Here is a 26155-nt window from a genome sequence, read left to right on the forward strand (position 1 = left end):
AGAAAAACTTGAAATAAGAGAATATTGAAGCTACTTAGATTTGTGGCATACTAATACATAGGTAGGGGAAAAATGGAAAGAGGATGAAAGGAAAATGCTAATTTCTTTTTCTTGCTTAGGAGATCCTTTGGCTCTTTTTTTTTTTCCTCTTATTCCATCTTCTTTTTCCTTTTAGCTTTTTGTTTGTTTAAGCAAACGGTGGCGGATGGACTATTTCAGAATTCCTTATCATTGACTCCACATCTTTTAATCCTTAGGGGAAAAGGTTTTCATTAGAGTTAGACAAACGTTCACTTGTCCTTAAGGATTTAATGCTCTAAGGAGAAATTAAGCAGATGTAGATATTTTGTTCAGGAGAGTTCCCAAGATAAGTGTCATCGATTTTGTTTTATTGTAGGGATCTTTTTACTGAGTTAGAGAATTGTTTCTTTTTTGTTTTGTTTTCATTTTGTAATGCCCTGTCTTTTTCCAGTTCTCCTGGAAGCTAAGTCTCTTGAATTTTCTGGCCAAACATTTTTTCCAGGGAGTATATATTTGTTTCTTTACTACACCTACATTTTAAGCAGAGATGCTTAAAATTAAGGAATTCGAACATTAGGACAGATGAACGCATACAACCCAAGCAGGTTTCCTGCAGTGCTGCAGACCACATGAATTAGCATTTGGAGGCGTAATAAATGTTCCTCTTATCTTTTTCTCTGCAAATATGGTAACTATAGTAACTGCATATTCTCAGAAAATCCACTTAAAAACCCAACTTCCTAGAGCCATATTTCAGTTTTGAAGAGTGAATTTTACCACCCCTGAGCACAGACTTGTACTAGAAAATTGATTTGGCACTGTTGTGATTCATTTCTCTGAGTTACATAGCAAATCTGCTTGCTGCACCATTTAAATTGACCCCATTACTATCATAAAATTTGATACTGCAGTGTATTGCCCTAGGAAAAAAAGGCAATATGATGCAGCTTCACAAATCAGATTCAGAGGATTAGAATGTCATTTTTGATTTTAAATGACTTCCAGTCTTCTGTGTGACAGGGTCACAGTTTTCTCCACAGGCCTGTGTCTCTGTGATACCTTACTGAGATCAAAAAATAAATATTATCACAGGCTGGTTAGTTTCCTCTTTCCCTGTTCAATTTCATAGTCTTCACCTTTGTAATAAATCTAGTAATGATGTAACCCAATAAGAGGAGGTAAAGTATTTCAAGGGCAGAACACAGCTGCACCCTAGGCACTGGTGTCCCAGCCAAGGAAGCTGCAGATTTGATGCCTTTGCCATTCATAATAATAAAGAAAGAGAGGAAATGTTTGTATTTTCGCTGTACTGATCAAGTTTGCAGGGAAAACTTGAGGCTGTGGATTAATGCTGACATTTGGCTGTCAAATAGACCAGGAGTTTGCCATAAAGTTGTCCACAGAAAATCTCTAAAATGGATTTTAAAAGATTTTGTTTTCTTGTTTAGCTTAGCACATGGCAGCAGTGGGTGGCCTTTGATGGCAGAGTTTCTCAACCATGGCACTATTGACATTTTGGGTCAGAGAATTCTTCATGGTGAGAAACAGTCCTGTGCATTTTCGGCTGCGGAGAAGCATCCCTGGTCTTTCCCCACTAGATGCCAGTATCACCCTCTCCCCGCATTTGTGGCTGGAGACATTTTTTAAGTTCTGGTTTTCGTTCCAACTACAAAGTCTTATTTTTACAGGAAGGCCAAGTTACAGAAATAGACCTGTCATTATGGTAACAGGATTACACCCAGAGGATGAGACTCTAGTCCAGTACCTCTGTGGACGAGGAGTACAAATCTGCCACCCACACACTCTGGCGTGCCATTTCTCCCTGCTCATTGGGAGCGTAGAACCAGAGGTGGCCTCTTTTCTGGTTTCCATTGTAGAAGCACCTACATCTTGAAACCATAAGACAGTGAAACCAAGCAGTTCTCGGGGTTTCAGCAGCCATCTTTCTCCTTGTCTCTGGGAACTCCGCCCGCTTGTAGCGCCATCCTGTTTTCCGTCCTGGCATTGTTCTCATGTGAAAATGAGTTAATATAATTCACTGCGTGTGCGTCTTGGCTACTCTGTGTATTTGCCCTGACCAGCGAGTCCACATGCATTCAGTAGAGCACCTCTCTTCCCTTCGGCTCTGGTGGGAACAGAACTTGACTTACTTCATTTCTGCCACCTGTAAGGGTTAATCTCCGGAATAGCCGTGTGCTCAAGTGAATTAAACAGGTCCTGCCACTGTGCTGTTTGTCTACATTGGCATAGCTTTGTCCACCAGAGGGGAGAGGTGCACATTTAAGGTAGAAGCGCACTGAGTAGGATACGGATTTTTTATTTTTATTTTTTTTGAGACGGAGTTTCATTCTTATTGCCCAGGCTGGAGTGCAGTGGCACATCTCGGCTCACTGCAACCTCTGCCTCCCGGGTTCAAGTGATTCTCCTGCCTCAGCCTCCCAAGTAGCTGGGATTACAAGCATGCGCCACCAGGCCTGTCTAATTTTTTTTTTGTATTTTTAGTAGAGACGGTTTCACCATGTTGGTCAGGCTGGTTTCGAAATCCTGACCTCAGGTGAGGATACGGATTCTTTTTTTTTTTTTTTTTTTTTTTGAGACGGAGTCTTGCTCTGTCACCCAGGCTGGAGTGCAGTGGCCGGATCTCAGCCCACTGCAAGCTCCTCCTCTCGGGTTCACGCCATTCTCCTGCCTCAGCCTCCCCAGTAGCTGGGACTACAGGCACCCGCCACTTCGCCCGGCTAGTTTTTTGTATTTTTTAGTAGAGACGGGGTTTCACCGTGTTAGCCAGGATGGTCTCGATCTCCTGACCTCATGATCCGCCCGTCTCGGCCTCCCAAAGTGCTGGGATTACAGGCTTGAGCCACCGCGCCCGGCCAGGATACGGATTCTTTAGAGGGTTTTGCTTTTCTGCCTCTTCCCCTCTCCCGGGCTATCTAGAAACAGGCCCACCTGACCTGTTGCCCCCGATCGGTGTCCTCGGTCTTAGAGGAAGCAGCCAGCCTGCAGCCAAACAGCTGTGGTTTGGGGACCATGTTGGACGGTGTCCTGCAGACCTTTTCTGATTGGCCTCAACCTTTATTTTTTTAGCCAGAGGCTCACTCTGTCACCCAGGCTGGAGTACACTGGCACGATCTCAGCTCACTGTAACCTCCACCTCCCAGGTTCAAGTGATTCTTGTGCCTCAGCCTCTCAAGTAACTGGGATTACAGGCATGCGACACCACGCCTAGCTGATTTTTGTGTTTTTAGTGGCAATGGGGTTTCGCCATGTTGGCTGGCTGGTCTCAAACTCCTGGCCTCAAGTGATCCTCCCGCCTCGGCCTGCCAAAGTGCTGGGATTATAGGGGTGAGCCACCACACTCAGTCAGGCCTCAACTTTTAACATTTGGTTAGTGTATTTGGCTTGGTTAAGGTGTGGGTGGGAACTGAGAGATTTTAAGTCGCCTAAAAGCTGGCACTTTGCTTTTTATTTTCATAATACTTCTATAGTATCAGGCTAGAAGCTTTGCATACAGTAGGCAAAGCTGAAACAAAATAAGGCAGACGAGCTCAGTTTGCTTTTCCGGGTACTCAGTGTTCTGGCAACCTCCAGGCTCCAATGCTCATTTAAAATCTGATCTCAGGGGAGCTAGAGGTTCCAGGAAGTTCCTTCATCCCAAGACAGAGGCTGTTGATGGGTGGAGATATTTTAATTTTTAACTAGACAACAAAGCCTGAAGTAACTAGGTGAAGTTCCAAATCTTAAAATTCAATCAGGGGAAGGAGGGTGGGAGGAAAGGCCTTTCTGGTGTCCAAGAAATCCTACTCCTCCCTCAGTAAGTCCTCACTTAACGCTGTTGATAGGTTCTTGGAAACTGCACACTTAAGTGAAATGACATACAATGAAACCAATGTTACCAGAGGCTAATTGATAGAAACAAGAAGTCAGTTCCCATGGCGTATTTCTGGTCACAAAGACATCACCAGACTTCTAAATAAAGGACAAAACACTGAAACACTGAAATAAATATGAGTTATATGTACATTTAAGAAAGATTAATAAAAGCATAAGATAATTATTTACCTAATTATTTCAGTTCAGCATGGTGTGTGGCCACGTGGCTGGAGCTCAGCCTGGAAGCTCAGGGCACTGGTTGGGGAGCCAGCCCTGGCTGGGATGCCCACCCATCGCAGGCCACACTCACACCTGCACTCACACTTGCTCAGACCAGACCATGTAGACGCATCAGTTCACCTAATGTGCACAGCTTGGGGATGTGGGGGAAAATGGAGAATCTGGAGAAAACCCGGGCAGACATGGGGAGAGTTTGCAGACCCACAGAGAGTGGCCCCGGCTGGGAAGTGATTTCTTTTTCCCCTCATCAACATCATAACAAAATGACTTTGAGTGAAACAACATTATTCAAGGACCTGATGTTTTGAACTGCTGCAAACTCTCTCTCTTTTTTTTTTTAAAATGGTCGCACTCTGTTGCCCAGGCTGGAGTGCAGTGGCACAATCATGGCTCACTGCAGCCTCAACCTCCTGAGTTCAAGGGATCCTCCCAGCTCAGCCTCCCAAGTAGTTGGGACTACAGGTGCACCACCCACACCTGGCTAATTTTTGTATTTTTTGTAGAGACAGGGTCTCACTGTGTTGCCCAGGCTGGTCTGAAACTCCTAGGCTCAAGCAATCCTACCATCTCGGCCTCCCAAAGTGTTGGGATTACAGGTGTGAGCCACTATGCCCAGCCTTCTGCAAACTCTCTTAAAATGATGAATAAGGCTGCTCTCTTCCCAGGTATTATTTTCCATTTATGGCTAGTAGGCCAAATGGAAGTTTCCAGCATGAGCCATTTGCCTCCCTGAGCTCACTAGCAATTAGGTTTTCAGCACAGCTGTCTTTCTAGGTTTTTTTTTTTTTTTTTTTTTTTTTTGAAATGGAGTTTTTGCTCTTGTTCCCCAGTTTGGAGTGCAATGGCACGATCTCAGCTCACTGCAACTTCCGCCTCCCGGGTTCAAGTGGTTCTTCTGCCTCAGCCTCCCGAGTAGCTGGGATTACAGGCATATGCAACTACGCCTGGCTACTTTTGTATTTTTAGTAGAGACAGAGTTTCTCCATGTTGGTCAGGCTGGTCTTGAACTCCCGACCTCAGGTGATCCGCCTGCCTTGGCCTCCCAAAGTGCTGGGATTACAGGCATGAGCCACTGTGCCCGGCCCTAACTATTTTGTTCCTATAACCGAGTTAAGTAACTTGCAGAAGGTCATATGACTGATGAGTGTGGAACACGGAGAGAGATGATGACTGTCCAGGGTCATTTCCACCATGGCCTCTCTGCCTGACAACCAGGATTTGAAGAGGCTCTTTGGAATCATTTTCTTGTTGGCCATGACTTTCCAGATATTCAGCTTCAGAGTTTATATGCTATTGATAATTAGAAAAATTCGGGTTCAAGTTTTCTCTATTGGGTTATACTGTGTCCCTTAATTTTCAGAGGAGAGCAAAGCTATGAGCTATCCGGGTATGATGTGCTCACTTGGAGAAGAAAACTGGTAAAGACATTTTTTGGCCGGGTGCAGTGGCTTATACCTGTAATCCCAGCACTTTGGGAGGCTGAGGCGGGAGGATCGCTTGAGCCCAGGAGTTCAAGACCAGCCTGGGCAACACAGTGAGATCCTGTCTCTAATTAAAAAAAAAGGAAAGAAAAAGAAAGAAGAAACTGTTTTTCTTATTGCCCCCAGTTTATATAGTGCTATGTTTTCCCTTCAGGTGCACTTGGAACTACCTCCGAGCTCCGACATAGTGCAAACTCCAGAAGATTTTAACTTGCTTAAGTCAAGCAATTTTAGAAGATACGAAGTCCTTAGAGAGATTCTGACAACCCTTGGCCTCAGCTGTGACATGAAACAAGTTCCTGCCTTAACTCCTCTTTACTTGCTCTCGGCTGCGGAGGTGAGTTGTGGGCTCAGCCGGGCAGAGCGCGCCACGACGTGGCCCTCTTCACAGTGGCGACCCGTTGCCTTAATTGTTTTATTTTGGTTGGTTTTGATTTTTCATTTCTGTTTTGACTTCGGGTTTGGAAATCATCTTCAAGACGTGCAAATATTCATTTTGTGGGGGGAGGGTTATGTATAAGGGAGGGGTGACTGGTAGAGTTTAGAAAGGTGTTAAGTCTGTAGGTGTGGCCCTATCCGCGTTGAGGGGAAGAGGGTCCCTGTGTCAAGAGTATATTCAGAAACTGTAACTTTATTCATTTGGGATTGAAAGCATTTGTTTTGATTTGGGCTGCTTTCAGCAAATCTTTGGAACAATCACATTTGTGCTAATGTCTGCCATCTTGTGGCAACAGTGCTCTGGGTTTCACGTCTGTGAGTCGTGTCTAACAGGAAAATGCCCATGGAACTGGGAATGTGTTCGGCAATTCTCGTGGCCAGTGCCTGCACTTGCTGCCTGTGATTGATACCTGGTTTTGGGCCGGTTGCCAGATTCTCCAGGTGTGTGTTCTTACTAATCCCCCTGCTCAGCCATGCTGTCAGTTTCATAGTCATTGTGACAAATCATTTTGTCTATTTCTGTTGTCTTCTCTGAACAGACAAATTTGTGAGTTTACTGACATAACCATGTAGTTTCTGCAAACATCCAATAGTCTAGGTGACTTTAAACACTAAACTTACCTACTTTCTCTTGAAACAAACAAATTATACCTCTCATCCCAACATTTTTTAAAAGGGAGACACTTTCTTTTGTGTTACACTGTGTCCCTTAGAGCAGAGCTGTGAGCTATCTGGGTGTGATGGGCTCACTTGGAGAAGACAGATAGAAAATCTGACAGCACTGCCACTCCCCTAGACCTTCACTGTCAGTCTTTTCCTGGGAATGGAGGGCTGGGGCTGGCTACCTTAGCGAGTGCCTGCTCTGAGGCTCCCAGCTGGGGAAGTCAGGGAGTGAGGTGGCTTGGCCTTGCCCTTGGCACAGCTCCCTGCCCTTTCTCAGAGTTCAGATCATGCTGGTCTTCGAATTTGACCGCCGGACTTTCGGACAGAGCAGTGGATAGGAAGAGCGGCCCGCCCCTGGTTATTCTCCTATGAGTGGAAGTTTGGAACTCTTGGCATTTCTGGTGTATTTAGGATGAGTATAACCTGAAATACCCAAGTCGGGGCTTTGTATCATGTGTCTGCTTATATTCAAGCACACAACAGACGCTTCACGCTTTTGTCCTTCCAGTTTTTTAAACAGCCTGGGGCAGTGGGAGGTGATACATTTTCACCTGTTCATTGATCAATTAAGGGAGTATTCATTTCCCGCTTCACAAACTTTGGGAATGAAATGCTTGAACGTGATTAAAGCAAATATTTGCTCTGTATACACATATACGTGGACACTCCCTACTAAGCCCCTTATTACATAATAACTTTGGAAAATAATTATTTTCAGAAATGTTCACTTCCTATTGTGGGCCCTCCACTTGGCCTTGTTGATTTTCTTGAATATCTGTACTGTGGACTACTTTCCTCTCAGCTACTTATTTCTGACTGAATTCTGCTTTACTTTGGCAGCCCAAGGAATGGAATGAGTATGTGTATGTTGTACATATCCTCATTTCTTAATGTTTATTTTTAGTTTTTGAGGCAGGGTCTTGCTCCGTTGCCCAGGCTGGAGTGTAGTGGTGCAGTCACGGCTCATTGCAGCCTCAACCTCCCAAGCTCAAGCCATCCTCCTACCTCAGCCCCCCGAGTAGCTGGGACTACAGGTGTGCATCACCATGCCTGGCTAATTTTTAATATTTTTTGTGGAGACAGGGTTTTGCCATGTTGGCCAGGCTGGTCTTGAACTCCTGAGTTCAAGCAATCTGCCTGCCTTGGCTTTCCAAAGTGTTGGGATTACAGTCGTGGCATGCCCGGCCTCTAAATGTTTATTAACTCTGCTTAGGTGTCCTTGAATCTGCTGGAGAAGGAAATGGCAGAATTCAAAGTTTTATATGATGTCTTCTTGGAATATAAGTTCTCTAAAGGATGATGGTGCAAATGAATTTGAAGGTGGATATGCCCTGCCTGAGATGGTCTTTCAGGAGGCAGCTGAATTCCTCCTGTACCTAGTCACTGTGCTATGGGTCAGTATTTATAGATCTGGACCACAGAGACTGGGAATGGAATTAGGTTTGTACTTTATATTTGGTTTTCTTTCCAGCATCCCTACTTAACAGATCTCAGTCATCCCCATGGAATTAAGTTCCATGGAGAGGATCTTGGCACCCAGTCATCTGCTAAATCCTGCCTGTCCATTCGGCTCATCGCCTGCCTTAGGGATTGGATGCTTGGGCCGGCTTTCTGCTTCCTGTGCCCTGCAAGATACTCTGTTGCCAGGAATCAAAGATCTCTTACCACAGGGTGTCGCTGCTGAGCTAGGCTGCCTGGCATACAGGCCCCTAGAACTATAAAGTTGTTCTTCAGAGATTTAATTTTTTTCTCTCTATATCAGTTTCACATAGTATAATTTTATAGCTTTCCATTATATTGGTGGCACTTTCTTTTGGGTCTGCAGAAATCGTTTCAATGTCCCAGTTAATAATATTCATCTTTCATTCAACATTTACTGTGTCCTAGGTACTATTATAGTATGGGATATGAAAGAGCAAAATAAATACGCTAGTTATCTAAATAGTTTTACTGCGTAGCAGCTGTGTTTACACAGTTCTGTGCCTTGACACTTGCTCTTTATGACGAATAGCGCAGAAGATTTATGTGCTTCTCTGTTACTGTGATATAACTGGAAAGAATAGCACCAAGACCCAAGGAGAAAAAACACTCGCCTCAACGACAGTCAGCCCTTGGCATTCGTGAAGGATGTGCTCTGAGGCCTTCATCGATACCCAAACACCGTGGTAGCGTGTGATTCCCACTATAAAACCCAGTCATGTGTGACTTCATCAGCGTCACTGTGCACGACACCAAGAGGAAGCAGGGCTTGGCTGATGTGCAGACTCTGGGTGGCTGAGCTGGGCTTCCTCCGACCAAGGCTTTCACGTTTAATTGAACCTCCCAGGAGCGGGATTGAAATTTGGGTCTCAGCAAAATGACAAAAAGTTAAACCATAAAACAAACACACCAACACATGTTTACCACACACCTATCTCCGTGGAAAGAAGACTGGGCCAGGTGCAGTGGCTCACGCCTATAATCTCAATGCTTTGGGAGGCGGAGGCAGGTGGATTGCTCGAGCCCAGGAGTTCGAGACCAGCCTGGGCAACGTGGCAGACTTTTGTATTCTTTACAAAAGATACAAAAATTAGCCAGGCATGGTGGCGCATACCTGTAGTCCCAGCTACTCAGGAGGCTGAGGCAGGAGGATTGCCTGAGCCAGGGAAGTTGAGGCTATAGTGAGCTGTGATTGCGCCACTGCACTCCAGCCTGGGCAACAGAGAGTGAGACCTTGTTGCAAAAAGGAAAAAAAAAAAAAAAAAAAAAAAAGGAAACAAGACTGGAAGGAAGGAAATCTGGTATATATAGGATGTATTTCTGATGGAGTGCTTAAGGGTGATTTTAATAATCTTTTAAAACTTTCTCTGTATTTTCCAAATTTTCTATAATGATTGTGTATATAATAAGCCAAATTAGTTATTTGTTATTAATTACTTTATAATGAGCCAGATTAGTTATTAAAAACTGAAAACAAGTGACTGCATGTCACTGGACTTTGAAGGCATCTCACACATGGTCACACTTGAACATTAAGAGGCAGGGAATCTCATGTAAGTGTCGATACTTTGGTTAATATTAATATTTGACATACTATTTAGAAAGGGTTTGCTTTGATAGTAAAACACGTGACTCTCGTTCATGGCCTGTGACAGCTGTGACTCCCAGGGTTAACTGTGAGCTCTGAGTTGGTGTGTGGGGGCCTCCGAGCTGAAGCGCTCCCTTTGCTTCTGTGGGTGGTACAGGCACCCCTGAGTGCCCTACCACTGCGTGGATGTTCCAGTTTCTTGGCAGAGCCCTTTGAACTGTTTCTCCAAAACCATACATATGGGGACCTCTCCATGGCTTCCTCTCTGCAGATGTTGGTGGGTGAGAGACTGATACACCACATGGCTCACTGTGGGGTGTCCTGGGTGAGATCACCTGGTGGCCACCACATCTTCCGCCACCAGTGGGTGACAGGCAGTTAGCAGCAATACATCTTTACTCTGCTGGGACATGAGTGTTTTCGAAAGACACTGATTTTATAGAAGAAACATAATTCTTTCCCTTACAGAATACCAGAAAAAACATAATTCTTTTATATTTTATAGAAACATTTTAACAGATTTTATTTTGTATCAAATCCGATGTTATAGAGAAAACATCATTCTTTCCCAGTTGAGAAGCTAGCTGCCTTGTTTCTGTTTCCCTGGGTTCCATTTTCCATTTTATCTCTGCCAGAGCAATGGCAGAAAGAAAAAGCACAGGCTGCCATGCTCTGCGGGGTCTCACGGGGAGCGGCAGCTGGTGGGTTGGGACTGGCTGGGGCCTGAACCTGTGTGTGTGACAGAGCCAGCCCCCACCCTCCACCCCTGCAGAGTTGCCTGCCAGTGGGTCCCTTTTTATCCCCCCACTGAGGCCAGAGGAAGCAGCATAGGGTGGGATGTGCCACCCCCAAGAAGGTCGGCACCTTTACCTTGGGGAACTGGATGTGCCACCCCCAGGAAGGTTGGCACCTTCCCCTTGGGGAACTAGAGAGCTTGTGCATTGCTCCCGTAGCCTGGGACATCCGCTTAGGATCTGGGGAGCACAAGATTTTTTCCAAAATGAAAAAGCTTGGGAACCTTGTGGGTGTTCATCGTGGCCAACAATGGCTAATGGTGTGTAGGTGACTTGAGAAATAGAAGCCGGCTGGACTCTTAGCAGGGGTCCTGCGTCCAGTTACCTTACCCTTGGGATCAAGATGTAGCTGTCGCAAGAAGCGACAACTGAGTTTGTTACTGAAATAATTGGGCACAATCACCATGGGGTGTGTGTGTGTGATTTTGGTAGTGGGGAGTTGTGGAATGGATAATATGTCCTTAAAAACAAAAACTAGTTATGACATTTCCTTTTGATTTAACCCCGAATTTTTACTGTGAAACTTCCCCCCCATAAAAAGCAGGTTTTGTTGGTAAGCTTAGTTTAGATACTTGTAAACATATCAAAAAATGGGTACAGACCCTTCTACTCCGGGAAGTCCTTTATGCTACATTTATTTTTTATTGTATGTGTTTAAGGTGTGCAGCATGATGATTTGATATACATGAACATGCTGAGATGGAGCTGCTTTTCAGACGTCGGTTGCTTTATGAAGAAACTGAGACTCAGTCATACATACCACACAGTTGTTCCTCCTACTCTAACTGGCCCCTTCTGTAGCAAACATCTGTGTGCCTGCTAAGGACAAGCCCTTGCTGCAGAAGTTTCCGGAAAACGAGGGATAATTCCTCATCTTGTGGCATGTGTTCTAGTTGACCAAACTTTTTTGCCTGTGTCGCCATCTCATGTGGGTCTCACAGTGACCGTGATAAGTAGGGCGGGGGCGGGGGAGAAGGAGTCCTTGCCCCTGGGAGAGGAAGCTGGCATACAGGACAGTGAAGAGGCTTATGTATTTTTCGTTTCTGTTTTTTTTTTTTTTTTTTTTTGAGACAGAGTCTTGCTCTTGTCGCCTAGGCTGGAGTGCAGTGGCGTGATCTCTGCTCACTGCAACCTCTGCCTCCTGGGTTCAAGCGATTCTCCTGCCTCAGCCTCCCAAGTAGCTGGGGTTACAGGTGCCCGTCACCATGCCTGGCGAATTTTTGTATTTTTAGTAGAGACAGGGTTTCACCATGTTAGCCAGGCTGGTCTCAAACTCCTGACCTCAGGTGATCCTCCCGCCTCAGCCTCCCAAAGTGCTGAGATTACAGGCGTGAACCACCGCATTGGCTTCATGTATTTTTCTAACGAGTTAATTAGAATTCTCCACTTAAAAAAAATCTTTGCCTGCCATTTTTTAGCATAGTATTTGATGTGGAATCCTCCCCTTCTCCTACTTTTAATCCTAGTTCTGAGTCTCGAATGTATAGATATGGAGAAGCTTCAGGCATAACTTTAAAATACAGTTTAAAAATAATTTTTAGAGATCCAAATTAGAGAGGAAGTCAGAATTCCAGGTGCACCTTGAATAGCTTTTGACATGTGGCTGCTGTGGTCTTGTGCGGCTGTTTTACAATACGGCACCGGCTAAAGGCAGCTGGCAGATTAAAGCAAACATTTAAAAGCTTTTATAGCTATGAATGTTTTTAAGGGTCTTTCATATACCTCTTTCTCTCCTTTCTTTCTTCCTTCGTCCTTCACCTACACTGGAAATTTTTTGTTCATTTTGACTGACTTCCTGTTATCAAACATAATACCCATAGCAAAAGGCAACATGACGGGTTTTGACGTTGAATTGCAAAAGAAATCATACTTGGGGGGTTTTCCTGTGCTCTCTTTAGAATGTTTTATTTTTGTGGGAAGAAGGCTTTTCAGCTACTGTGTGTACTGTCTTTTTACTTGAATCTTGTTTCCACAAGTGTGCCTCAAAGCGGCGCCTGCAGAGTAAATACCCAGGGCAGAGATGTGTGCTTGTGGGAAATCTGCACAAACGCTTTTGTTGTTTTCCACGTTTAATTAGTTTTGTGATGATTCTGGCTTCTGTGCGTTGCGGCCTTTGCTGTCTGGCCTGGGGAAGGGGTGATAAGGTCTCCGAGGCCAGGGGAACATTCCCGCTCAGTACTTTCGTTCTTGGGATAGCATCCCGTCTAAGAAGCACGGTTTTCTTTCCTCGGTGTATTTATATCCACCATTTATGCAGTCACAAACTTGTGGATGGGAAACGGCCTCTTTTGGAATAAAAAAATCCTCCAAGACCACATGCTTTTTGTCTCCTACCCGGGCTTCCTAATAGCTGCCATGTGTGAGCGGGTACGGATTCTGGCCTCACCTCCCGGGTAAGTCGGTGGAGGCTGTCTCCAGAAGGGCTTAGAACATTCTCACGTGCGGATTTTTGTCTCCCAAGTTCAAAAAAACATATCCCAGGAATAAGCCCATACTGGTGCCGGGTTAGAGAGCATGATCAAAGGGCTCCTGTGATCAGGTGCAGGGCCAAGGACTAGAGTTGGAGGTGGGTGCGGTGGTGGGGCACCTCGCGATGACAGGGAACCGTTGAGTCTGGCGCTCCCGGGGCCGCGGAGCTGGCAGTATCAGCTCAGGAATGTCGGGGTCTGAGACCCGAATCCCTTTTGATAAACGTTCTCCCTCAGTTCTTGGGATGTGAATTATAGCTGGGGAACACATTTTGTTTCCATGCATTGCTCGTGATTTGAGAGTGCCGCCCAGAGATTTGCACTGACGGTCTTGGAAAAATGTTCATAGTGTTTCGGAGGGCTCAAAACTGACAGGCCGTTTGTGGACCCGAGTGGTGTTTAATCCTCCGTTTCCCCCGCCTGAGTGGGAAGGGGAGAAACAGCTTGGGGTGCGAGGAGAGCGCTCCTCTGCTGGGGCTCAGCTCATGCTGGGCAGCACCAGGAGGATTGCACAGGCTTCCTCGTGAAAGCAGGAAAACTCAGCCAAGGTTAGTCCGTCTGTCTGTCCCTCAGGCACTTTCTCCTGGAGATAAAAAGGGAAGGCTCCTTTTTTCTGAGAGATCTTCCCGATTTCTTCATTTTGTTGTAGCTACGTGTGTGTGGCTGTGTCTCTCCAGGTACTGCGTGCCGAGTTTGGCCACACAGCTGTCCAGGTACTGCATGTTTCCAGTACAATTCTACATTATCCCTCTGCTGGTGTCATGGGTATTTTCTTTCTTAAAATGCTTTTAGGCTTTCGTTTAATAATAGAATCAGTGGAAGGAATACTGGAGTTTACGTTCCGCAACATACACATACATCAAAGCATCATGTGGTATACCAGAAATGTACATATTTTTTACTTGTCAATAAAATAAATTTTTTTTCTAAAAAAGAAATATTGGAGTTAAAGACTATAATTTCAGTTCTCATTGATCATTGGAGCCACTGTCCCTTACAAAAAAATTCTAGAACTCAAATTTTACTTCGTGAATCGCGGAACATGTCTTTAATTTAAAACAACAGAGTCTGTTTTAATCGATGTTTTTAAGGGTATTTGAGTTTTTAAAATTTCAACCATATGAATACATATAGTTATTATGATAATATATATGCATATACATTTATATATTTATTTAAGTGCATATGTCTGTTTTAACCAGAACTACAAAAAATTACAAGATTGTTGAGATAGAATGTGCCTTTGTGGAGCGGTCATTTCTCCCTGAGAGTGAGAGAAGACTTAGAGTAGCGGGTCTGGACTGGATTTCTGGTAAAAGGGAAATGGACTTTCTCTTGACCCAGGGAGGTTCACAGCACAATTTTGTTATGTAGCTGTTCGTGTCTCTGGCATGTGTATCTGAGTGTAGGAGACAGAGGCTGTGGGTGAAGAGGAGGGCTGCTTTGGCACTGTGCTGTTGCACCTGAGGCTGAGATTCAGATTTTAGGTGTGAGCAAAAGGAGAACAGCGTTGCGCATCAGCAGTCAGCTAGATCGCTGGGTCCTGAACATGCGTATCATAGGACCCTTGTCATCAGTTTCACACACCATGAGGCTTTCCTGAGCCACTGGTCTATAAATACTTTTAGTTTAAATCAACCTGCCTCTTACATGCATTAAGGAAAAGTTTAAAAAATTAAAGTTGAAAGTGAATGTTCTTTTTTTTTTTTGAGATGAAGTGTCGCTCTGTCGCCCAGGCTAGAGTGCGGTGGCAAGATCTCGGCTCACTGCAACCTCTGCCTTCCAGGTTCAAGCGATTCTCCTGCCTCAGCCTCCTGAGTAGCTGGGATTACAGGCACACACCACCACACCTGGCTAATTTTTGTATTTTTAGTAGAAACGGGGTTTCACCATGTTGGTCAGGCTGGTCTCGTACTCCTGACTTTGTGATCTGCCCACCTCGGCCTCCCAAAGTGCTGGGATTACAGGCGTGAGCCACTGTGCCCGGCCGAAAGTGAATATTCTTCTCAGAAAACTTACTGAGTTTGCTTTTGTATGCCCTAGGTAAACATTTGGTAAGTTGCTCTCTTTTCTGAACAAAAATGAATCCTACGTAGAGCACCACTGATCCCCCTTCCTGTTTTTAATTTCCGTGAATAAGAAAATATACCTTTTAAAAGAAACAGCAAACAGTAGTTTCATAAATTAAAAAATGATGGTTAATTTAGGGATGGGGGGATAGCCAGACTGCCTAGGATTGTCTAGATTATTACTTCCCATAGGCAACCTTGATACATTTCAGGATTTAAGTTTTCCTGTAGCTTTTTAGTTCATAAAATGCTTTAAAGGTCAAAGGTCTATAATTTCGAAGGTTTTCCTCTGTGTATTGTTTCCTTCTGTGATGTTGGAATTAGGTGTAGTGTCTCAGATTGGCCAGATGAGTTTGTCTGGGTAGATGGCTTTTTAACATTTTTAAAAATTTTAATTTATTAGGTACATAGTAGGTGTATACATTTATGGGGTACATGAGATGCTTTGATTCAGGCATGCTGTGCATAATAATCACACCATATAAAATAGGGTACCTATCTCCTCAAGCATTTATCCTTTATGTTACAAACAAATTATATTCTTTTAGTTATTTGAGCATGTACAATTAAATTATTATTGACTGTAGTCACCCTGTTGTGCTATCAAATACTAGGTCTTATTCATTCTTTCTATTTTTTTTTTTTTTGCATCCATTAACCATCCCCATCTGCCCCACCTTCCCACTAGGGTGGGTGTCTTTTTTTTTTTTCTTGAGACAGGGTCTCGTTCTGTCACTCAGATTGGAGTGCAGTGTCACGATCATGGCTCACTGCAGCCTTGAACTCCTGAGCTCAGGTGATCTCCCACCTCAGCCTCCCAAGTAGCGGGGACTACAGGCACGTATCACCATACTCAGCTAATTTACTTTTATGTTTTGTAGAGATGGAGTCTTACTTTTTTGCCCAAACTGGTCTCAAATTTCTGGGCCCAGACAATTCTTCCACCTCAGCCTCCCAAAGTACTTGCATTATAGGTATGAGCTACCATGCCTGGTGGGTCACCAAATTCTCATGGCCAAACCCTTCTCTATTCTGTTGGGAGGGAGAGTAGACAAGCAGACCTTTCTCATCCTTTCCAGGACTCTCTGCGGTATTTATGCTGGTCTTGGTAAAGCAAGTAGACTAAAAAAATTTTTTTTAACTTTTTAAGCAGTTCCCTTGAATGCATTCTTTTCTAAGAATTTGTGATTATTATCATTTTCATCTTTATATTGGGACAAGTTAAAATCATAGATAGATACATCTTCACAGTTAATTTTAGCACAATGAAAGAATGTTTTGCTATCTGTTTATTTTTATTTATTTCAGGCTAATTCTCTAATTTTGCTGTTAATTTAAGAATTATCAATAGCAGCCTCAAATTTATAAAAAAATTGTATTTTCTTTGTTTTTTGAGACGGAGTCTCGCTGTGTCTCCCAGGCTGGAGTGCAGTGGCGTGATCTCGGCTCACTGCAAGCTCCGCCTCCCGGGTTCACGCCATTCTCCGGCCTCAGCCTCCCAAGTAGCTGAGACTACAGGCGCCCGCCACCACGCCCGGCTAGTTTTTTGTATTTTTAGTAGAGACGGGGTTTCACCATGTTAGCCAGGATAGTCACGATCTCCTGACCTCGTGATCCACCTGCCTCGGCCTCCCAAAGTGCTGGGATTACAGGCTTGAGCCACCGCGCCCGGCCAAAAAATTGTATTTTCAAAATTTGTATGGCAACTTGTCTTTTAACAACTTGGTTCCCATTATTTATGACAGTTGGGTTTTCCTGGCAGCTCACGTATGTCCTCATGCTCCACAATGCAGTTAAACCATAGGAAACCGTCTTGTCTGTGTGTCACATGCTGGCTCGCTGGAGCACGTATGCGGTGGGAACACTTTGAGTCTCTCTTTCTACTTCTCCGTCATTCAACTCAGGACATAACAACCATATCTCGGACATTGCTCAAAAACATCAAATTGGATACCTAGCAATACCATGGCGTATGACTTAATTAATTTCCCTTGGTAGGTTAATACTTTTCTTATATTTAAGAAAACTTTTTTTCTTTCAAAGTGACTGTTGAACTTTACACAAAAGTAAAAGAAAACATTTCATAGAAAATTTCAAATATACAAAAGTAAATATAAATAATGCAGTGAATTCTTTTGTACTCATCACTCTCCTTCACAGTTATCCATTTATGGCCAATCTTATTTCACTTCTTTCTACCCACTTCTCCGCCAATATTATTTGGAAAGAATTCCCAGATACCGTTTCAGTTCTCTCATCTGCGAATATTTTAGTATGTGTCTCTGAAAGATACGAGCTCTGTTTAAAAACATAATCACAATTCCACTGTCATACCTAAAATGAAACAATCTCTTCATATAATCTCATGTCCAGTCAGCCTTCCCGTTTCCGATTAGACATATATAAAGATGGACTGTAGTATCTGTGCATTGTGTATAATAAGCACATGTGTATAATGAGTACATTGGTCCTGTTGCAAATCAAATGTGAGAAAGAAAGAACTGATGTAAAGCCCTGTAACTTTTTGGGCAACATTGATTTCTATGTCCCTGTTGAATGCCACATTTTAGCCCCCATTACCAGGCCATTCGGCAAATAGCAGCAAGTGGTCAGTTGGAATAACATGCAGAAGAACCCTGAATGTTGAAATATGGGGGTTTTGTTCCAACTCTCACTCTTTCAGAACTAAACATGAGTTCCTCACTCACTCTTTTCTGCATGCTAAGTCCTGGGTCTCTTTAGCAGGGACGGTATTGATTTTTGGTCTGTATGCCTTCAGCTCGGGTTGATGTTTAGCCTTTGACCCAGCCACTTTCTTACAATAAACAGTTTGTTGATGAGAGCAGCTGCTCAGCAGATTGTTTCCAGATTGTTCTCTGACGGCTGAGGACAGAGTGAACCTTACGAAGAAGTTGGCTTGAAGCTAATGGCGTCTCCTTCTTACCCTCTCTGCCTTTGAAGCCAACTGTCAGCCTCTGATCATTCCTCTATTTATATCCAGTGAAATGGTGTGAATCTGTGGCACTAGAAATCAGGCCTCACCTACAATCCTGAATATTTAATTTTGTTCTCTGAATGAATGGTCGCAGCATTTTCTAGAAGTTTCTGCCATATGGAGCAATTCCTTACATCGCAGGAAGAATTTCCAGCACTCAGTACATAGGAGTTAGTGTACCGTGGGGTGCTATGTAAGAAAGTAGACAGGCTGGGCTTTATTTTGTGCAGGAATCTGTGCTCCTTGAATATTTAAAGGCTTTCTATGCAAGTATGGAATGAGATTACTTTCAAACTGAGTATGTGTTATCTGCCTTGTGACTCGAGACCTTTTAAAACAGTTCTCTTTATTTATTTTTCTACTTTTGAAAGAGAGTACTTCATTTTTTTATTTTTTTAATGCGAGAGACAGATCATCCAATGACTTGGTGATTTACATGGCCCAAAGTCGCACCTTCGTTTGGATTTCTGCAGCTTCCCCAGTCACCCCCGGCTGTTACCTAGAATGGCCTGTCTGCTTGCAGCGACCTTCATTAAGAAGGGAAGGTCCGAGCTTTCAGCATCAGAGCCAACACTTTTGACTAAACTGGCCACCAGAGGCTGCTGTCAGAATGGTGAGGCTGAGCTCACCTCCCTGGAGGCGAGTTTACTTTTTCTACAACCAGTAAATTTTGTTAAGCTACCAATCCTGGTTTCAAAACTCAGGTCTCACTACACAGCCTCCAGTCACCAAGCATGCTTACGGCTGTAGGCCTTCCAGCCAGGTATGACGTAGGACCTGGACAAAATTCAAGACCTAAGATTAAGACTTGTGTGTTTTTCATTTGGTGCCAATAAGCTGTTATTAATGCACTGATTCCGCACATACTGAACAGCTTCATGAAACGCACTGGGGTTTGTACTCGGGGAAAGTGCGCCTTGCGTTTGGGTCGTACAAGATCTGGGCCTCCGGAGGGACGGCTCCGTGAGGATGGAAATCTGTGGTTTTTCAGGGAGGTGTTCTTGCCTCAGAATGGTTCAGCAACGCTTCCCCAGCACAGGCAGCACGAAGGCTTGTTCAGATCGAAAAGCTAAAAGGTGTTCCTCATTGCCGTTTTGCTTTTTGATTCTTTATGAAGGCTGTTTCTTTGATGATTCCATGATTAACAGCAGAACAAAAATCTACAGCTCATGTAGGAGCTGGCAGGGCCTTTCAAACTTCTGGGGAAAATCCTTTATTTCTCCCCCAATTTTTTGTTAAAAAAAATTAAAACTGAAGAGAAGGTAAAAGAGTCGTACACCAACCCTGTAAGCCCCATGCAGCCTTCACCCGGATTTACCGCTGGTGAACCTTTTGCCACATTTTCCTGATAAAGAGGGCCTTTTGTTTTTGTTTTGAAGATGCAAATGTTACTGCCTTTAAGTAAACCACAAAGCCCAGACTCTATCGGGGGTTGTTTCTAAGAGTGGGAGGCTTTGACATCTTTGCTTCCAGGAGTTGTCAAGAGAACGGAGCTAGTTTCTACTTGGCCCTGGGAGTATTTGTTTTATTTGAAGTAAAAGCAGTAGCCTACTAGTTAGTGATGGTTCCATATGGCCGTGTATCACCCTACGGGGTTGAGGGGGATATTCCATCTTCATATGAACCAGCATTTATAAAGCACATGTGTATAAAGTTCTTAGAGTAGTAAGATTTTAAGTTTTAAATTGGCCGGTTGCAGTGGCTCATGCCTGTAATCTCAGCACTTTGGGAGGCTGAGGTGGGAGGATCGCTTGAGTCCAAGTGTTGAAGACCAGCCTGGGCAAACAGCGAGACCCTACCTCTACAAAAGATTTTTTAAAAAATTAACTAGGCATGGTGGTGTGCACCTATAGTCCCAGCTACTTGGGAGGCTGAGATGGGAGGTTCGCTTGAGCCCAGGAGTTGAGTTTGTGATCGTGCCACTGCACTCCAGCCTGAGCAACATGTTGAGCAAGCAAGACCCTATCTCTTAAAAGAAAAGTCTTAAATTACAGAACATAAAAAATCTTACAGCCAGATGCTATGAGGACAAATAGTTGATCTTTTATACTCAACAAAGGGATTCTACCGCTCTGATCCAGGAAAATTCCACAGATGATCACGTCACGGGTATAGGATTTGAATTTTTTCTTTCAGTTTCCTAACCCATGTATTGTGACTTGGAACCTTAGATCCAGTCGCTTCCATAGGAATTTTTTTTAGGTGGTTTGTATAAGTGCTGTTGTTGTATTATTTGTATAAATATCTGTTTTCCCCATTAAACTGTCATGCAAGATGATTTGAAAGCAAGGACCATATGTTGTTAATCTTTGTATCCCTTTCCCAGTATTTTGCTTATAGTAGACATTTAGTAAGCGCATTTTATTTGGACACTTGCAAAGTGTTTTGGCTTTTCCTGCTAATGGATTGGGAGCTGCTTCCTTGGCTCCCGTGCACTGAGAGCCCCGAGAGACCCCAGGGACAGGCCGGCAGTGCACAGCCCTCTCTGCCCAAGCAGCTGCCCGCATAGTCCAGCTCTGTTTTCTGGAAGAGCAGGATAAATAACCTAATGGGTTGTTAGTTTATTCTTAACAATCATGTTAAACAGTTTCTAGAAGAATCAGCTGTGGACGTGCCAGAGGAAACTGGCCAGATGGAGTTTCAGGGAAAAGTTAGAGTTGTTTTGTGTGTTATTAAAAAATCTTTTCAGTTTAGAAACTCTGCTGTGTACAGACTGGGCGGTCAGCCCCTTTCCCCTATGAACGAATGCACCTTCCGAGCTGGAACTGCTTGACTGCAGCCTTGAGTGCGTGGGCTTAGACCCTCCCTCTCCTTGGACACATAGGGCAGTGTTAGACGCCACTGCCCTCTCTCCTGCCAGGCTTGGCCAGGTGTTGTTCCCTGGGATTCTCTGGATTTTCCTGAGTGTCATGGTGACAGCCGGTTGGACCAGTGAACCTTTGCTAAGATAAGGCCCTGGAGCAGAAAGCTCTTAGCCTCTTGATATGGGACTGCTTCTCTCTTTTCAGGTAACGTGTATTTTAACCCTGGCATCCTAACACGATGTTAGATTTCAACTGAGAATTAAACAGTGGAGGCTAAACATTGAATCTTGAAGCTCCGTTTTGCCAGAGAGAGATGTTCTCGTTTACTTGTTAGAAAAATGAAGAAGCTGAGGTCAGCCCAGGGAGTGCCTCTTGCGGCCTCACAGGTGGTGGTGGCAGACCCGAGGGCAGGATCCTGTGCCGGAGTCCCCTGTCCACACAAGAGGCCCAGGTGGGGTCGGCAGGTAACAGGCAAATAGCTGAGGGTGGTGGGGCCGGGGGACATGTCAACATCCGAAGGAAGGGAACGTGTGAACTTGCCACATTGGTGTGCAATTTGGCTAGGATGGGCCACCTCTGGGTGCACCAGGCAGGGCTGCCCGTGGGCCCCCAGGGCTCAGCCCCAGCATTTTCCATGCCCTCCACCCCCACGCTGCCTGCTCTGTCAGAAGGCTGTTTGTGTTGGGCTGAGACAAATGGTGGGCGTTTTCCTTGGGCAGGCTTGATGAAGGCCCCAGAGACTCCTGTGGGTGTTGGTCCCGCACCCATGAGCCCCGGCAGTGGACGTTCGCGTCTCTTATTGTGGAGGCAGTGGCTGAGCTGCCCCGTAGAGCCGCCCTCACCGTTAGAGCTGACCCTGGCTTTCTCTTTGGTCTCTGCACTTCAGAATAGATTCCGCCTCTACAATGAGCCTATTTGGCCCGGTGGAGGTGTGATGCCTATAAAACCAGCCTTGTTAGAAATGACTTATTCACTCCCCGCTTTTACTGTTCCACTCAAGCCTTTTGTGGTCTTCGCTAGTTGGCAGGTAACAAAAAAATGCAGTAAATCCTGGGCCTTTCAGCATCCGAGGCTGAGCTATCACTTTACATTATAAAAGGAAGACCGTTTACCAGACATTTATTGAGTGCCTACTGTGTCCCAGGTGTTGGGGATCTGGAAAGCACTGTGGCAAGTTCAGCCCCGGAGGAACTCATATTCTTAGGAGTTAGATAGCCAATGACATCAATCCTAAGTCCTTTGGAGTTGCAGAATCAGTTTGGACTCGTCGCTAGATCAGGCCTTGTAGAAATTCATGTTGTTGCTGGGACTAAGTCAGAATTGTGCAGGGCTGGGTGTGAGAGGGGCCACATAACCAGCGAGGCCACCGAGCTAGATGTGCTGGCCCCTGGACTGTTCACCTGTCAGCCCATCCCTGGGCTCCCGTGCTCCTAACTCTGGATGCTTCTCATCACTGGCTGCACCGGCAGGAGACTGATGGCAGGAATTGAGAGAGGTCGAGGTATTGATATTATTTGCCATTAGCAGCTCCACCTCTTGCTGCTTCAGTCCCTTGCTGGTTCTCAGTGCTCTGCCACCCCTTCCTTGCTCTTGGGTTCTCTTACCTCTGCCCACAGTCCTTCCATTACGGAAACCTTGTGAATATGACACCTCTTTCCTGCAGAAAGCGGTTAGGGGTGAGGTCAGCAGTAGCTCACTTACATGCTAAAACCTTTGTTTCTTTGGGAAAGTATCCTCTCACAGCCTTGTCTAAGTAGACATAGCTAATGGGTGGTAGCTTCAAGGTTCGAATTCAAGTTTCTTTTTCTTTTTTTTTCTTTTTTAAGAGGGAGTCTTGCTCTGTCACCCAGGCTGGAGTGGTGCAGTGGCCTGTGATCTCGGCTCACTGCAACCTCCACGTCCTGGGTTCAAGTGATTCTTCTGCCTCAGCTTCCCAAGTAGCTGGGACTACAGGCGCCCTCCACCATGCCCAGCTAGTTTTTGTATTTTTAGTAGAGAGGGAGTTTCACGATGTTGGCCAGACTAGTCTCGAATTCCTGGCCTCAGGTGATCTGCCCGCCTGGGCCTCCCAAAGTGTTGGGATTACAGCATGAGCCACCGCACCCGGCCAAATTCAAGTTTCTTTTACCAAACACTCTGCTCCCACGCCTGCCCACTGCTCTTCTCCCTCCCACTCCACCCCCAGCTCTGAGCCATACACATTCATTTTATGTTTATTGATAGTTGCATATTGAGTTTATGTACTTGTGATACCATCAGCATTTTGATTGTAGTAAATAGGCATTTCCTAATTTGCTGCATTTTGGGTTAGGTAGGTCTCTTTGTGAGGACTGTGGGATAGGAATTAGAGCAAGGATTTGGGAGCCAGACAGATTTGGTTTCATGGGTTCAAATTCCGGCTCTACGGTATACTGCCTGTGTGGTTTGGGCAGTCATTAATGCTGTCTGGGGTCCCGTTTCTTCTGCTGTGGACGGTGCTAATGATGCAGGGGTGTCGCCTGGAAAGGACTGGGGATCTTGGGTCCACAGCACCCAGCAGTGCTCGGCATTGAATGGGTGTGCAGATAGTGGTGGCTTTCACACTCTTGTTGTAGCTGAGTGGGTGCCTAAGCAGAACTTAAAATCATTTAGCAGGAGAAGTAGGTGGAAAGTCACCTTGGAAACGACTTTTGTTCTGAGAAGTCCCTTGAGTGGCCTCTTTTGGTGATACGCAGGGACAGCAGGGAGGGACCCCGAGGAGAGCACAGCGAGACCCCTCGGTTGCCGGTGCAAGCTGTCCCTTTGCTCCCCCTGGTCTGCAGGGCTGCTTGATGGCGGGGGGTGGGGGGGTGGCTAATTGCATAGAGGACAGGGAGCTTTGTGAGAATAAAGGGACTGAGATCCTGACTCCTTCTCTCTCTCCCTTTCTCTCTTTATTGTGATAAAATATCTATAAAATAAGTTTGCCATTAGAACCACCTTTAAGTCTCTGATTCAGTGGTGTAAATTACACCCACGCTATTTTACAACCATTTTCACTCTCTATTTCCAAAACTTTTTTTTAAGCATCCTAAACAGAAACTCTGTAACAATGAATAAATAATTCCCCTTCCCCTCTCCCCATGGCTCCTGGTAACCTCTGTTCTACTTTCCATTTTTATGAATTTTCCTATTCTGCATATTTCATACAAGTGACATCATACAATACTTGTCCTTTTGTGTCTGGCTTTTATTTCACTTAGCATAATGTTTTCAAGGTCCATCCATGTTACAACATGTATCAGAACTTCATACCTTTTTTTTTTTTTTGGCTGAATAATATCCCCTAAATTGTATACGCCACATTTTGTTTATCCATCTGTCTATTGAGGGACACCTGGGTTATTTCCAGCCTTTGGCTATTGTGAATAATGCTGCCATGATCATTGGAACACACATATCTGGGTCCCTGCTCTCAGTTCTTTTGGGTTTATACTTGGGAGTGGAATTGCTGGGTGATATATTCTGTTTAATTTCTTTTTCGAGACGGAGTTTCATTCCTGTTGCCCAGGCTGGAGTGCAATGGCCTGATCTCGGCTCACTGCAACCTCTGCCTCCTGGGTTCAAGCAATTCTCTTGTCTCAGCCTCCCAAGTGGCAGAGATTGCAGGTGCTCGCCACCACGCCTGGCTGATTTTTGTATTTTTAGTAGAGACGGGGTTTCACCATGTTGGTCAGGCTGGTCTCAAACTCCTGACCTCAGGTGATCCACCCACCTCGGCCCCTCCCAAAGTGTTGGGATTACAGGTGGGAGTCACTGCGCCTGGCCCTCTCTGTTTAACTTTTTGAGGAATTACCAAAATGGTCCCCTTCTGTTCTGAGAGTCAGTGTCACTAGACTCAGTTTGGACCGAACTGGAAGGATGCATCATCAGGGCCCCAGAGGAGGATGGCTGGATGGATTCCAGGCTTGTTGCCAGGGCTGAGATGAGTGGTCTCTAACCCAGAGGCCAGGGGAGGGGGCAGGAGAGGCGGCACAGAGTGCAGCTGGCTGCTGGGGACACATAGGGCCAGCTGGAGCGTGTTCTCCACGGGATGAGGGTGGCTGCTTGGCTGCAGCCCATTACTGCTGTGTGGAAAGAGTTGCTGCTTCTTCAAAAGAGGCAGGAAATGTGATATGAAATATCTCAATTTTTAAGTGTTACAACTGGTTCAAAATGTGGGCTGAATAAACCGTGTCTCCAGGTTCATTTTGGCCCGAGGGTGTCCCTAAGCGACAGTCAGCCTGGATGTTTGTGAAAATGGACTGGTTTCAGCAAAGTAAGCCGCTGGAAGGTGGAAGCCCTCCAGATCCGTTCGCTTTTGCGTGCCAGTGCTTGGGGCTAGTGGCAGAACACAGTGTGGGAAGCAGGAAGCAGGACGCAGCAGTCTTCGGAACCCACGCCAGGGTGCAGCGCCGTGCAGTGTGGAATCTGGACAGCTCAGGCAGGGGTTGGTTAGACCACAGGGGACCAGTGTGGCTAGACAGAAGCTGCTGCATAAAGGACCAGGCTGGTGAGGAGGGGCACACACACAGACACCCAGACAGGCACCTCGCAAACCTGCATGGAGCCTTGCTTTGCTTGGTACTGGTGCTCTGAATAAACATCCACCCCAAGGGTTGTCAAATGATCAATCCCTGCCTTAAATGAAGTCAGGAAAAAATAAAAAAAACCAGTCCTATTTCAAGAGTGCCATTTTTTGTTTTTTTTCCTTCATACCGAGTCTCGCTCTGTACCCCAGGCTGGAGTGCAGTGGCGCAGTCTCCGCTCACTACATCCTTCACCTCCCGAGTTCAAGCGATTCTCCTGCCTCAGCCTCCCAGGTAGCTGGGACTACAGGTGCCCACCACCACACCCGGCTAATTTTTGTATTTTTTAGTTGAGATAGGGTTTCACCATGTTGGCCAGGCTGGTCTCGAACTCCTGACCTCAGGTGATCCACCTGCCTCAGCCTCCAAAAGTGCCGGCCGGGATTACAGGCATGAGCCACTGCACCTGGCCCAGGAGTGTCATCTTTTGATTATGAAGATTTGCTGTGCCGTCTGGCTTTGTCCTGTGAGTGAAGACACCAAGCGAATGTGAATATTTTGTGTGTCAAATACCAATAGTAAGAATTGGATTGCGTCATATAAATTCCATACGAGTAGACAAATATTTGCTTCTGTTTCCTTGAAAGTGTTTTAAGAATGAGACACCCGTAAAAGGAGATTGCGTGCCATGTCTTTGATGATTCATTTTCTGATTA

The 26155-nt window shown here is 45.2% G+C and overlaps 1 protein-coding gene across 18 annotated transcripts in view; it reads left to right on the forward strand.

Annotated features, from left to right (window-relative positions):
* The window catches only part of HLCS (holocarboxylase synthetase), a 247618-nt gene that overhangs the window by 54231 nt on the left and 167232 nt on the right, over window positions 1–26155 (forward strand). For all 18 annotated transcript variants that reach the window (XR_013414913.1, XR_013414914.1, XM_077995782.1 and 15 more), the window contains one exon: window positions 5770–5952. Coding sequence is in view for 16 of the 18 variants with exons in the window: in XM_077995782.1 (XP_077851908.1) it covers window positions 5770–5952 (183 nt within the window). In the remaining 2 variants the exon portion in view is untranslated. The remainder of the gene's footprint in view (window positions 1–5769; window positions 5953–26155) is intronic.

This window comes from Macaca mulatta, chromosome 3 (genome assembly GCF_049350105.2).
Source record: "Macaca mulatta isolate MMU2019108-1 chromosome 3, T2T-MMU8v2.0, whole genome shotgun sequence".
NCBI lineage: Eukaryota > Metazoa > Chordata > Mammalia > Primates > Cercopithecidae > Macaca > Macaca mulatta.